This window comes from Mauremys mutica, chromosome 13 (assembly GCF_020497125.1).
Source record: "Mauremys mutica isolate MM-2020 ecotype Southern chromosome 13, ASM2049712v1, whole genome shotgun sequence".
NCBI classification, from domain to species: Eukaryota; Metazoa; Chordata; order Testudines; family Geoemydidae; genus Mauremys; species Mauremys mutica.
This window is the reverse complement of record NC_059084.1, coordinates 53,806,674-53,821,623: the sequence shown is the minus strand read 5'-3', so window position 1 is coordinate 53,821,623 and position 14,950 is coordinate 53,806,674. Positions and strand designations below refer to the sequence as shown.

The window sequence follows — 14,950 nt, the reverse complement described above, 5'->3', positions numbered from 1 at the left end:
CGGCTCTGCCCCCTGCCGCGGGCCCAGGGCTCCGGCCGCCAGTCCCGGCTCAGCCCCCTGCCGCCGGCCCGGGGCTCCATCCTCCGGCCTTGCTCAGCCCCCTGCCGCCGGCCCGGCTCAGCCCCCTGCCGCCGGCCTGGGGCTCCGGCCGCCGGCCCCGCTCAGCCCCCTGCTGCCGGCCTGGGGCTCCGGCCTCCGGCCACCGGCCCCGCTCAGCCCCCTGCTGCCGGCCTGGGGCTCCGGCCTCCGGCCCGGCTCAGCCCCCTGCCACCGGCGTGGGGCTCCGTCCTCCGGCCCGGCTCAGCCCCCTGCCACTGGCCTGGGGCTCCGTCCTCCGGCCCGGCTCAGCCCCCTGCCGCCGGCCTGGGGCTCCGGCCGCCGGCCCCGCTCAGCCCCCTGCTGCCAGCCTGGGGCTCCGGCCGCCGGCTCCGCTCAGCCCCCTGCCGCCGGCCTGGGGCTCCGGCCTCCGGCCCCGCTCAGCCTGCTGCACTATTATTTGCTTTACATACAATAATAGTTTAGTTATATAATATAGACTTATAGAGAGAGACCTTCTAAAAACATTAAAATGTATTACCGGCACACGAAACCTTAAATTACAGTGAATAAATGAAGACTTGGCACCCCAGTTCTGAAAGGTTGCTGACCCCTGAGCTAGGGTTAGCGTTAGGGTCGGGGAAAAGGCCAAAGGAATGATGTCTGGATTGAGGCAGGGCAGTTGGGTGATGTTAGGGTTCAGGTGATGCATGAAGTCAGTGAGGTTACCCAGTGTTTGGGTGAGGCAGGAAGCGAATACATTGATGCCAGGGCTTAGGCGGGATAGGCAGGAAGTGAGGTGAATGACGACATGTCTTTGGGGCTGAGTTCCCCACCTGAGACACTGTGGTAAAAATTATTCCTTTCTCCCCCCCGTTTCTGTTGTAACCTCTTTGGGACAGGTGCTGTTTCTCGCTGTGTGTCGGTGCAGCACCCCTTGCACCTGGGCCTCCAGGCCTCCCATCCGACAGAAACAATAACGTACTGTTCAGAATTATCACTGACTCCTCGGACGTGGGTTTTAACCTTGTAGCCTTGACATGAAAAAATAATAAAACAAAATTAGGAAAGGAACCTGGGGAGATAACATTTCCCTGCAGAACAGCGCATGCAAGCCCAACACCTGGCATTAGAAACATCCCTGACACCGAGGGAAGAGCGCCCCCTACTGAGTTACCTGCACCACTCACAGCACTGCAGCACCCCTTTGCACTGCTGGGTTCATCCTGAATTTTCTCGGTTGTTTCTTTGCACTGGTCCAGGGGATCAATTTCCAAAAAGCCACAAATCCAGACTATGGTGAGATGGAGATAAGAAAACCTGGAATGGAAGATCAGGGCACAAGTTGTGAACATTGATTTGAAAAAACGCAATAGATTCTGATGGACAATGGGAAACCTCCACTGACCTCCAAGCCGGGGTATTGGGTGGCCGTAAAGGGAGAAGCGGGGAGAGGTGGCTGTAGTATTTTGAAACTGAGAACTGTATCAGTTCAAAACAGTTACATTTAAAGAGCCCTTGGAAATTATTTGCCAACCTTTACTTTGTGGTTAAGCAAAGCACAAAACAAGGACACAGGACATCTGGGTTCAAGTTCAGACTCTGTAGAAAACTCCCTATTTGACCCTGAGTATCTCACTAAATCACTTTGTGCCTCGATTTCCACATCTGTTATATACATGGATAATTAAATCCTTTGTCACTCTCAGCTATTCAATGTGTATCACATTCAGGCTGGGACTGTGTCTCTCTATCTGCAGGGGCGGCTCCAGGTCCCAGCACGCCAAGCGCATGCTTGGGGCGGCAAGCCACGTGGGGCGCTCTGCGTGCCTGCGGGAGGTCCGCCGAAGTCGCGGGACCAGCGGCCTGTCCACAGGCAAGCCGCGGAAGGCAGCCTGCCTGCCCTGCTTGGGGAGGCAAAATTCCTAGAGCCGCCCCTGTCTATCTGTGCTGGGTGCTGAACAAAGGGGCCCATGTCTCAGTCACAGACTGCATGTCCCACCATAATCCCCATGATAACAATAGGGATAATACAAATTAAAGAGTCAAATGCAGTTCCGGCTCCGGTGTCCTTGGCAATGACACACGGAACTCAGCTGATGGAAACCAAGAATAACTTCTGAGCCTGGTACCAGCGCACTGAGAAGGCCCAGCCTGCAGACTCATTAAAAATGACAACATTTTAATTAATCCCAACGGCCATGGCACCCCGTGGGATGCTCTGACTGGGCTGGGGATAACACAGCTACAGAGATTAATTATACCGTCTGATTCTGCCCCTTCGTCCTGGCTCCCAAGTAAGATGCCCCCCGGAGAAGAGCGGGAAATTATAGCGATTAGCGGAATCGCAAGGGGCCTTATTACAACTGCGGTGCTGGGACACAGCAAATGGATCGATGAGATCACTGCTGGAGCCCCCGAATCTAGCCCTGTCTCTCTCACATCCCTCTCTGTGTGGTGTCGATGGATTCGTCTACACTATAGAGCTTCCCAGCGATGTAGCTAATCACCACCACCCTCTTAGTGTAGACGCACAGTAGAAGTCCAAGATGAGGCTTTTGTCTATTCTGCTTACTGGGCTAGTGAAGGAGAAGCTTTCGTTCAGTTAAATCAGCTGCAATCCTCTAAATGCCCTTTCTCCTGACCCCCGATTGTGCAAAGGGGTGGGCAAGAGGACACGTGCGAGGCCCAGAAAGACGCAGCACAACGTTCATCCCGATGACAAGAGGAGGGATGGCGTTGATAACCCTCCCTATGTTTGGGTTAGTTAGAGAGTGAACTATGAAGGCCGGGTCATCTCGCTCTGTGTCTGAGCTGCACCCAGAACAACAGTGCCAGGATCTTCTTGGTGGTGCTGCTGGTGGGCGCGGGGGAGGGTTACTGTGCTGCGAAAAGTGAGGAGAAGTGGTGCCCAGGACGTATGCTGCCCTCTGTCTGCACAGTGCTCAATTTCACCCTCACACATAACCACACAAGGGCACGAATACATCCCTGTGCACAGAGACACAGCGAAGGGGCAGGGGAACAGCGGGGGACACAAACCAAGGCCAAAGCTCTGTTGGCTTCAGAGACCTCCAGCTGCACGTCTGGCCCAGGTTCCTCCTATTTCACACCCCTGGGGGATTCTCTGACTTGTGTCACATGGCAGGAGAGCCTAGACGAGCATGAACGTCCCCTCCCCCCAGACAATGTCGGGGTCAGATTCTCAGCTGGTAGAAATCTACACAGCTCCTTTGATTCCAGTGGAGTTACTCTGATTTACACCAGGGCGTGCGGCTGAGAGGGGAAACAGCCCCAGGGAATCTGATGGAGTTCCCCAGGAGTCAGGTCAGGGGGAGCGGGAGCAGAATCCGGACCCCGGTGGAGCTGGGGATCTGGCCCTCTCAGTTCAATGGCGCTACACTTATTGATGCCGGCGGAGGACCTGGTCCCGGGGGGTCTAGGAGCGTTATCGAAAATGATTCAGAATCTCCGTTAATTGGCGACTCTGCCGAGGGCTCAGCCTGGCGGGGATTCAGGGCCCTGGTCCCGATGGGCCCGAAGGGGATTTAAAGACCGCGGAGAGCCGTAAGGAGGCTGGAAGCTGTGAGAAAGCTGTGGGGCTTGGCCGCAGAGTTTGCCAATACGCTGTGGCAGCCCTCGCTAGCTTCTGAGCGGATTAGGTCTCCGGGCTGGATAGCAAGAGCCCAGGCTGTGCACCTCTCCTGGGCGATGGGCCGTTTGGGATAAGAAAGCTGGACGGTGCTACAGAGGAGTCAGGGCCGTGGACAGAAAGGAAGAATTCCAGCCAGCTGGAGCGGCCCCTCCCAATGCAGCCAGTGTAAGACTCCTGCTTTGGTAAAGTTCTTCTCGCTCTGTCCCTCAGTCTCTGCCTCTCTCTGAATCTGCCAGTCTCTGTCTCGCTCCGAGGAAGATGTCAGCCCAATATTTTCTGTAGAGAGAAATCGATCCAGCCGTCTGTCCATCCTTCTCTGTGTGCCTGCCTGCCAGTCTGTCTGTCTGTTGTGTAGCTATCCTTTATCTCCCTCTCTCCGTGTGTTACAGCCCCAGCCCGCCAGCGTCTCCCCTTCAGCCCAGCCTCTCCTGCACGGGGAAAACTCCCTGGCAAAACATAAACAGACACTTTGTTATTGTCCTTCAAATATCACCTTAAAAATCCCTCTGGCAGGTTATCCACAGAGCCCCGCCTGCTGATCACGGCTGAACAGAGACAAGCTGCAGCCAGGGGCGCTGGAACAATTTGTACAGTGGGTGTGAAGTGGAAGCCAATGCAAGCCAGTGGTTGCAGCAGCCCCCAGCACCCCTAGTTCCAGCACCTCTGGCAGTAATTATTCCTCTTCTCCTTCTTTCCTTTTCCCGCTCTCTCTAACTCCAGGAAAAAACCTCAAACAATTCACATCATTAACAAAGCTGGGGCAATTCTTCCAATTATTCATTGGTTTGTAATTTCCTCCTCCTCTTCCTTAACAGAAACAATAGGAGCACTAGCATTTATAACAGCGAAATGCTTCCAAAAGAAAGCGCTGCACTGCACCCAGGGTAATACCTCCGTGGAGAGGGTGAGAGAGAGAAAGAAGAAACCATATGAGAAATTTTAGCCACAAACAGAAGACTCCGTGGTACTGTGGTGATAAGGGTGGAGCAAGGGCCTAGATAGAATAGAGTTGAAGGCATTGGAATAGGACAGGAGAGAAGAGAAGAAACTGGACTAGAACAAAATAGAATAGACCTTCCCTTTGTTTGTCTGTGGACTGTAGGATCTTCAAGGGAGACATTTTCTCTCTCCATGTTCAGCGCCAGCACACTGAGACCCTGACCCAAACTGGCATTACAGTGGTAGAAATATGCATCACTCCTAGTGAGAGTGAGTCATGGGGGCAGTGGAAGGAAGGGTGACCACTGCAGCTCTAGGATGACAGGTCTGTTTGTTTCAGTAACTCACTGGCATTATTTCTCTCCCCATCACCAGGAATGAGTCCCTTGTGGGGCAGGTCAACCACACTGTGGTGACTCATTTCGTCCTCTTAGGGATCCCCAACACCGACGGTCTCCAGACCATCCTCTTCGTCACCTTCTTAGCCTTCTACCTCTGCACCCTGCTGGGCAACCTGCTCATCTTCTCAGCCATCCTCACTGACGCCCGCCTGCACACCCCCATGTACTTCTTCCTCTGCAACCTCTCTGTGCTGGACATTGGAATCTCTTCCATCAGCATCCCTAAGTTGCTGGCCAACCTCTGGGCTCAGAGTAGAACCATCTCGCTGGGTGGGTGCATGTCCCAGGTCTTCTTCTGGCACTTCCTGGGCAGCACCGAGTGCCTGCTCTATACTGTCATGGCCTACGACCGGTACGTGGCCATCTGCCACCCGCTGCGCTACCTGCTCATCATGAACTGGAGGGTGTGCGCCCTCCTGGCCGCCGGCACCTGGATCGCCAGCTCCTTCCACGCCACCATCCTCACCAGCCTGACCTTCACGCTGCCCTACTGCGGGTCCAACGTGGTGGAGTATTTCTTCTGCGACATCTTCCCGGTGGTCAAGCTGGCCTGTGCGGACACATATGTCATCGAGACCGTGACCTTCACCAATATTGGGGTGGTGCCCATGACCTGCTTCTTCCTCATCCTCGCATCCTACGTCAGGATCATCTACTCCGTCCTGAAGATGAACTCAGCCGAAGGGCGGCGCAAAGCAGCCTCCACTTGCGCCTCGCATCTGGCGGTGGTGACGCTGTTCTTTGGGCCCTGCGCCCTGGTCTACACGCAGCCCCAGCTAAGCAAAATGCTGATGACCCCTGTGCATATCTTTGGCAACGTGGTTACGCCCATGCTGAACCCGGCCATCTACACGCTGAGGAACAAGGAGGTGAAAGCGGCTCTGAGAAAACTGAGAGGGGGTCAAATGCCTGCACCTTGATGTGCGGCAGCTGCAGGAGTAGCATGTGGGTCTGCTTGGAAATACATCAACACACACATCTGCATGGCGGCTCCGTGGCTCTTGTGAACCTCTCTGTCTCTCCCCATCCCACACAGCCCCCATCTATCTATGTGGATCTCTACAAGTCATAGAAATGCTCCTAAAAATATAGAGCTGTCTTTGTATACTGTAAGGCTGATATTTTCAAAGCTACCTGAGGGACAAGCACACTCAGCCTGCATCAAAATTGATAGGAACTGGAGACCCAAACCTTGTAGAGGATTTTGAAAATCTCAGCCTTATTTCACAGATCTACATAGCTCTTTAACCCTATCATTATATGGCAGGTTTTCTAATCCTTCTGTTATTCTCATGGGTCTTCTCTGATTCCTCTCCAATTTATCAGCCCCTGTCTGGAATTGTGAACACCCAAACTGGACACAGTGTACCACCAGCAGTCACACCAGTGCCAAACAGGGAGGTAAAATCACCTCTCTGCTCGTACTCGGGATTCCTCCTTTATGCATCCCAGGGTCACATTAGCTCTTCTGGCCCCAGCATCGCACTGGGAGCTCACGTTCAGCTGATTCTCCACCACGACCCCAAATGTTTTTCAGAGTAATGGCTCCCCAGGAGAGAGACCCCCGTGCTATAAGCACAGGAATGATTCTTGTTTTCTAGATGTACGTGCGTATGTTCAGCTGCATTAAAATGCATGTTGTTTGCTTGCGCCCCCTTACCCAGCAATCCTGATCCCGACTGGGCAGGAGGTCGGAGGAGCTATTCCAGGGTTGGGGTTCGGATGGACGTCAGTGGAGTTTTCCCAGGGTGAGGGAGGAGGACACTGGTGTTAGCCTAGGGTTAGCGTTAGGGAAAAGGTCAAAGGAATTCTGCTCGGATTGAGGCAGGGCTGTTGGGTGACACTAGGGTTCAGGTGACGCATGAAGTCAATCAAGTTACCCAGGCATCGGGTGAGGCAGGAAGTGAATACATTAATGCCAGGGCTTATGCGGGCTAGGCAGGAAGTTATGCGAATGACGTCATCTCTTTGGGGCTGAGTTCCCCACCTGAGAGACTGTGGTAAAAATTATTCTTTTCTCCCCACCCCCCACCCCCGTTTCTGTTGTAACCTCTTTGGGGCAGGTGCTGTCTCTCTGTGTGTCGGTGCAGCACCCCTTGCACCTGGGCCTCCAGGCCTCCCATCCGACAGACACAATAACGTACTGTTCAGAATTATCACTGACTCCTCGGACGTGGGTTTTAACCTTCTGGCCTTGACATGAAAAAATAATAAAATAAAAAAAGTGAAAGGAACCTGGGGTAGATCCCGTGAGCCAGGCCCCTGACCCTTCTCCCTGCAGAACAGTGCATGAGAGTCCAACATCTACTTCTGGGGAAATCCTGTGCCAAAAAATTTAAAAAATCTGCACATAATATTTTAAAATTCTGCAAAATTCTGCATATTTCATTTGTCAAAATAGCATAATATAATCACTCCCTTTCAATTATTTTGGTAATTTATTTCAAAATACCTGTCAACAGGTATGTCAGCAAACAGACAAGAGCAAAAAAGATTCCCCCAGGAGTAGAGAGTTAAAGACACCTCTACAACAACCCAGTTCCAGGTTGGGAGTGTTGGGGGGAGGGGTGTTGGGGGGAGGCCCCAGAGCCCAGTCACCTGCACTCTCATCCCCGCTGCCCAGACATCAGCACCCCCCTTCCCCCCAGAGCCCAGCCATGGGGCATCCCCTGGCCCAGACACCAGCATCCCCCTCCCCCCAGAGCCCAGCCACGGGGCACCCCCCGGCCCAGACACCAGCATCCCCCTCCCCCCAGGACCCAGCCATGGGGCACCCCGAGCTCAGCCACCAACATCTCCCTCCCCCCAGAGCCCTGCCATGGGGCACCCCCCAGCCCAGACACCAGCACCCCCCTCCCCCCAGAGCCCAGCCACGGGGCACCCCCCGGCCCAGACACCAGCACCCCCCTCCCCCCAGAGCCCAGCCACGGGACACCCCCAGCTCAGCTACCAACATCCCCCTCCCCTCAGGGCCCAGCCACAGGGCACCCCCAGCTCAGACACCAGCACCCCCCTCCCCTCAGGGCCCAGCCACAGGGCACCCCCAGCCAGGGCTGGCGCATCCATTAGGCAATCCTAGGCGGTTGCCTAGGGCACCAGAATTCGGGGGGCAGCATTTTGTGTGCTCCCCATAGGGCGCATGGGAGCTTCCGATTCCGCTCCCGTTGCGCCGCCGAAGAAGGACCTTCTGCCGACATGCTGCAGAAAACAGCAGCAGGCAATTGAGCAGCTCAATGACTGCTGCTGTCACCTGCGGCATTTCGGCAGAGGGTCCTTCTCGGCAGCGTGATGGTAGTGGAACCGGAAGCTCCCACGCGCCCCGTGGGGAGCACACAAAATGCCACCCCCTGAATTCTGCCTAGGGCGTCAGAAACCCTGGCGCCGCTCCTGCCCACAGCTCAGACACTGGCACTCCCAGAGCCTTTACTGTCCCCAGGTTCTCTACTGTCCTGCCAGGGGACACGGTGCAGCCCTGCCCTTCTTCACCCCTTGCCAGAGATAGGTCTCCTGGGGTCCCCAGGAGAATGAGGATTAAGCAGAGCAAGCAGCCTCCAGCTCAGCCAGCCTGGGCGCTCCGCTCACTGCGAGCTGGGCTCCGCAGAGTCCATTGGTCCCTAGTTGCACCAGGCAGCTCTGCAGCCTGAGTCTGTGGGGGGACCTTGAATTTTGCCTAATTCTGCATTGTGCAGTCAGGGGTGGCTCTAGTAATTTTGCTGCCCCAAGCACAGCGGCATGCCGCGGGGGGCGCGCTGGCGGTCGCCGGTCCCGCGGCTCCGGTGGACCTCCTGCAGACGTGCCTGTGGAGGGTCCGCTGGTCCCGCGGCTCCAGTGGAGCATCCACAGGCACGCCTGCAGGAGGTCCACCGGAGGTCCACTGGAACCGCCTGCCGCCGTCCCGGCGACAGGGAGAGCGCCCCCCACGCCATGCCGCCCCAAGCATGAGCTTCGCGTGCTGGGGTCTGGAGCCGGCCCTGTGTGCAGTGGTGCAGAATCCCCCCAGGAGTAAACATGCCAGCACTAGAAACAGCCCAAATGCCGAGGGAAGAGCGCCCCCTACTGAGCTGCCTGCACCACTCCCTGCACTGCAGCGCCCCTTTTGCAGTGTTGGGTTCATCACAAATTTTCTCTGTGGTTTCTTTGCATTTGTCCAGGGAATCAATTTCCAAAGAGCCAGAAATCCAGACTATGGTGAGACTGAGAGAAGAAAACCTGGAATGGAAGAGCAGGGCACAAATTGTGCACATTGATTTTAAAAACTGCAGTAGATTCTGACGGACAATGGGAAAGCTCCATTGACCTCCAAACCATGGGCACTGGGAGGCCGTAGAGGGAGAAGCAGGGAGAGCAGGTGGCTATAGTACAGGGATCGGCAACCTTTGGCACCCTGGCTGGCTGGGCTGGTTTGTTTACCTGCCGCATCCGCTGGTTCGGCCGATCGTGGCTCCCACCGGCCGCGGTTCCCCTCTCCAGGCCAATGGGGGCTGTGGGAAGTGGTGCGGGACGAGGGATGTGCTGGCCGCTGCTTCCCCCCACCGCCGCCATTGGCCTGGGATGGTGAACCGTAGCCAGTGTGAGCCGCGATCGGCCGAACCTGCGGACACAGCAGGTAAACAAACCGGCCCGGCCCACCAAGGTGCTTACCCTGGCGAACCGCATACCGAAGGTTATCATATTTGGTAACTGAGAAATGTATCAATTCATCACACCTACATTTAAAGAGCCCATGGGAATTATTTGCAAACCATTATCTTGTGGCTAAGACAAAGGCCTGGGACAGAGTAGATGGGGGTTCAAGTGCAGGATCTGTAGATGACTCCCTATTTGACCTTTAGTAACTCACAAAATCACATTGTGCCTCAGTTTCCCCACCTGTTATATACATGGGTAATTAAATCCTTTGTCACTCTCGGCTATTCAATGTGTTTCACATTCAGGCTGGGACTGTGTCTTTCTATCTGTGCTGGATGCTGAACAAAGGGGCCCATGTCTCAGTCACAGACTGCATGTCCCACCATAATCCCCATGATTAAAATAGGGATAATACAAATTAAAAGAGTCAAATGCAGTTCCGGCTCCGGTGTCCTTGGCAATGACACACGGAACTCAGCTGATGGAAACCAAGAATAACTTCTGAGCCTGGTACCAGAGCACTGAGAAGGCCCAGCCTGCGGACTCATTAAAAATGACAACATTTTAATTAATCCCAACGGCCATGGCACCCCATGGGATGCTCTGACTGGGCTGGGGATAACACAGCTACAGAGATTAATTATACCGTCTGCTTCTGCCCCTTCGTCCTGGCTCCCAAGTAAGATGCCCCCCGGAGAAGAGCGGGAAATTATAGCGATTAGCGGAATCGCAAGGGGCCTTATTACAACTGCGGTGCTGGGACACAGCAAATGGATCGATGAGATCACTGCTGGAGCCCCCGAATCTAGCCCTGTCTCTCTCACATCCCTCTCTGTGTGGTGTCTATGGATTTGTCTACACTATAGAGCTTCCCAGCGATGTCGCTAACCACCGCCAACCCCTTAGTGTAGACGCACAGTAGAAGTCCAAGATGAGGCTTTTGTCTATTCTGCTTACCGGGCTAGTGAAGGAGAAGCTTTCGTTCAGTTAAATCGGCTGCAATCCTCTAAATGCCCTTTCTCCTGACCCCCGATTGTGCAAAGGGGTGGGCAAGAGGACACGTGCGAGGCCCAGAAAGACGCAGTGCGACGTTCATCCCGATGACAAGAGGAGGGATGGCGTTGATAACCCTTCCTATGTTTGGGTTAGTTAGAGAGTGAACTATGAAGGCCGGGTCGTCTCGCTCTGTGTCTGAGCTGCACCCAGAACAACAGTGCCAGGATCTTCTTGGTGGTGCTGCTGGTGGGCGCGGGGGAGGGTTACTGTGCTGCGAAAAGTGAGGAGAAGTGGTGCCCAGGACGTATGCTGCCCTCTGTCTGCACAGTGCTCAATTTCACCCTCACACATAACCACACAAGGGCACGAATACATCCCTGTGCACAGAGACACAGCGAAGGGGCAGGGGAACAGCGGGGGACACAAACCAAGGCCAAAGCTCTGTTGGCTTCAGAGGCCTCCAGCTGCACGTCTGGCCCAGGTTCCTCCTATTTCACACCTCTGGGGGATTCTCTGGCTTGTGTCACACGGCAGGAGAGCCTAGACGAGCATGTATCAGAGGGGTAGTCGTGTTAGTCTGGATCTGTAAAGGCAACAAAGAATCCTGTGGCACCTTATAGACTAACAGACGTTTTGCAGCATGAGCTTTCGTGGGTGAATACCCACTTCTTCAGATGCAAGAGACGAGCATGAACGTCCCCTCCCCCCAGACAATGTTGGGGTCAGATTCTCAGCTGGTAGAAATCTACACAGCTCCTTTGATTCCAGTGGAGTTACTCTGATTTACACCAGGGTGTGCGGCTGAGAGGGGAAACAGCCCCAGGGAATCTGATGGCATTCCCCAGGAGTCAGGTCAGGGGGAACGGGAGCAGAATCCGGACCCCGGTGGAGCTGGGGATCTGGCCCTCTCAGTTCAATGGCGCTACACTTATTGATGCCGGTGGAGGACCTGGTCCCGGGAGTCTAGGAGCATTATTGAAAATGATTCAGAATCTCCGTTAATTGGCGACGCACCTCGCATCTGGCGGTGGTGATGCTGTTCTTTGGGCCCTGTGCCCTGGTCTACACACAGCCCCAGCTAAGCACAGGGATGGTGACCGCTGTGCAGCTCTTTGGCTATGTGGTCACACCCATGCTGAACCCGGCCATCTACACGCTGAGGAACAAGGAGGTGAAAGCGGCTCTGAGAAAACTGAGAGGGGGGGGTCAAACACCTCCACATTGATGTGCGGCAGCTGCAGGGGTAGCATGTGGGTCTGCATAGAAATACATTGACAAACACATCTGCATGGCTGCTCCGTGGCTCTTGTGAACCTCTGTCTTTCCCCATCACCACACAGCCCCATCTGTCTGTAAGCAGAGTCAGGATGAGCTCTACCCTGACATCTGGTGGTAGATTATGGGGAGTGCGGAAAGAAGTTTCAAATATTCGCATTAGCATTTCAGTTATTTGCATGGGCACTCCCACCCCACTTAGCATACCGCAAAGCAGCCTGGGATGGTTATTTTCACAGCTATGGGAGCCCCAATTTTGTTGTTATTGGGGCAGGAGCAATAAAATGTTGTCATCCCGATTAAGTAAATGAGGAACTACAAAACTGTCTTATGATAGAGGGTTTCATTGTCAACTAAATAGCACTTGCTAGACAAGGGACATGGGTTCCAAAACCCAGTCGAGAGAGAGGCTGGGGATAGAGATCTGTACTTGGTGGTGCAGGTGCCTTGTGTAAGCCAGAAGCACCAGTTCCACCTATGCCTCTCTCCACTGTGGAATGTCAGAGTTAATTTTTGATTCCCTGAAGAATCTAAAAGCAGGTTATTGAGCTGAATTCACTGGTACTAGGGCTCTGAGTACTGTGCTAATGAGTGGGGGAGCCTGAAGCCATACTGTGGAGCAGGGCAGCTGGCAGAGCAGAGTGGAGCAGTTTGTGCAGCCACTAGGTGAGTGGAGCCAAGCAGCTCGCGAGGACGGCTGGAGTGGCTCACAGGACAGCTGGTGGACCAGAGCAGCTGGCAGAGCGTAGCAGCCCACAGAGCGAGCTGAGCTGTTTGCAGAGATGACTAGTGAAAGCAGAACTCCATGAAGAGGCAGGGCAGTTGGCCCCGAAACCACGTAAGGTGCTCCTTTCTACCCAGGCTGGGGAGGGGGACCTTTGTAGAGAGACTCTTGAGCTCTGGGGCTGCACTGACCCGGAACAGAGACTTTTGGATTGTGGGACTTTTGGGACTGTGGGTGATTTGGGGGTTGCTGGACTCAAGGGCCCCGAGAGAAGGACATGGCCCAATTTGCTGGAGTGGGTCTTTGCTCACGGTTTGACCTATGAACTCTAGCTGAGGTATTTTCCCAATTTAATGCTTGTTGTTTGTCATGTAATTAAACCTTTTCTGCTACACCAAGACTCTGTGCTTGCTAGAGGGGAAGTATTGCCTCTTCGAGGCGCCCAGGGGTGAGTGTAAGATTTTCCCAGGTCACTGGGTGGGGGCTCGAGCTGGTTTTGCATTATGCTGTGGGGAAGGGACCCCTATGTATTGAACCCGGCCCTTGCTGCTATTGTTTCGGCCCGGCAGAAGGGTTACATGTCTGTATCTCTACAAGTCATAGAAATGCTCCTAAAAATACCTACCTGTCTTTGACATGCAGTAAGGCTGATATTTTCCAAGCTGCCTAAGGGATAGGCACAATCACTGTGCACTAAAATTAATAGGAATTTGAGATCCAAATCTTGTGGCTGACTTTGAAAATCTCAGCCTTGTTACACAGATCTGTGGAAGGAAGTGCAGCATCTTCTGAACATGCAAAAGGGAAGGGAAAAAAATTCCCTTCATCTTCTGGCATGAACCCCAGATCACCAGGCACCTGTCCTATGTACTTGCCTAAAGTTCCTGGGTGAACAGTTGGACTTTTCAACATGCCCTGAAGATCAACGAATTTGTGATAAAATTTGCAAAAACCACCTAAGTGATTTGGCGACTTAACTCCCATTTTCAAGTGATAGAGGTATTTAGGAGTCTAATTCTCACTGAATGGCCATGGGATTTAGACGTCTGCAGACCAGATTTTTTAAGGCATTTAGCCAGTTACTTTCAATGGGAGTTAAGCACCTGACCTATTTAGAAGTTTTATGTGCCTAGTGGGATTTACTAAACCTCTGTAAAGCTAGACAGTAGGCCAGATTTTTAAAGCTCTTTAGGCACCAATTAGGATTTTCAGAAGCTTTTGCAAAAGTTTTTCTCATTGAAATCAATGAGAGTTAGCTATCTAGGGCCTGATTTTTAAAGGCGCGACAGTTACGGCAATTTCCTGGATAAACATTGAATTAAGTTTAATCCCTTTGGGGTCCGTTGTATTAAAAATACAATTGTGTATGCATTATTGTGGATTGAACGTAACTTTCAAAGGAGACTGACTAATGTAATCCTGGGGAAATGTTAGGAACTTCTCAGAACTGTTTGGGACAGTATGTGTGAAGGGGGCCAGGACACATTTGGGAGGACTCTACTGATTAGCTGGTCCTGGAAACCCCGGATCAAAAACCCCCATCCTGCATAAAGTATGGACTAAACTTGCCATGACAGAGCTAGTTCTGAGCTGAGGCTGTTATAAGCTGGTGACCACAGACGAGACCCCATTGTGGGGTTTGAAGGGCTAGTCACCCGACAGAGTCCATGGTGGAGCTGGGGTGATCTCTGGTATGTTTATTACTATGCACGTAGGCACTTTTATTAATATAAGAACAGCCATACTGAGACAGACCAAAGGTCCATCAAGCCCAGTATCCTGTCCTCTGACAGTGGCCAATGGCAGATGCCCCAAAGGGAATGAACAGACAGGTGATCATCAAATGATCCATGCCCTGTCACCCAATCCCAGGTTCTGGCAAACAGAGGCTAGGGACACCATTCCTGCCCATCCTGGCTAATAGCCATTGATGGACCTATCCTCCATGAATCTATCTAGCTCCCTTTTGAACCCCATTATAGTATTGGCCTTCACAACACCATCTGGCAAGGAGTTCCACAGGTTAACAGTGTGTTGCGTGGAAAAAATACTTCATTGTGTTTGTTTTAAACCTGCTGCCTATTAATTTCATTTGGTGGCCCTTGTTCTTGTATTATGAGAAGGAGTAAATAACACTTCCTTATTTACTTTTTCTAAACCACTCATGATTTTATAGACCTCTGTCATATCCCCCTCTTAGTCTCCTCTTTTCCAAGCTGAAAAGTCCCAGTCTTATTAATCTCTCCTCATATGGAAGCCATTCTCTACCCCTAATCATTTTTGTTGCCCTTTTCT

At 53.1% G+C, this 14,950-nt stretch overlaps 1 protein-coding gene across 1 annotated transcript; it reads left to right on the top strand.

Moving 5' to 3' along the window:
* Nucleotides 1-5,024: 5,024 nt before the first annotated feature.
* On the top strand, nucleotides 5,025-5,951 carry LOC123347762 (olfactory receptor 958-like). The gene has a single exon (XM_044984960.1). It carries the CDS (start codon nucleotides 5,193-5,195, stop codon nucleotides 5,949-5,951), a length of 759 nt encoding a protein of 252 aa, XP_044840895.1. The 5' UTR covers nucleotides 5,025-5,192.
* Nucleotides 5,952-14,950: the final 8,999 nt, after the last annotated feature.

Coding starts and splice junctions, on each gene's coding strand:
- LOC123347762 (XM_044984960.1), top strand. CDS start 5,193: ATGTACTTCTTCCTCTGCAACCTCTCTGTGCTGGACATTGGAATCTCT.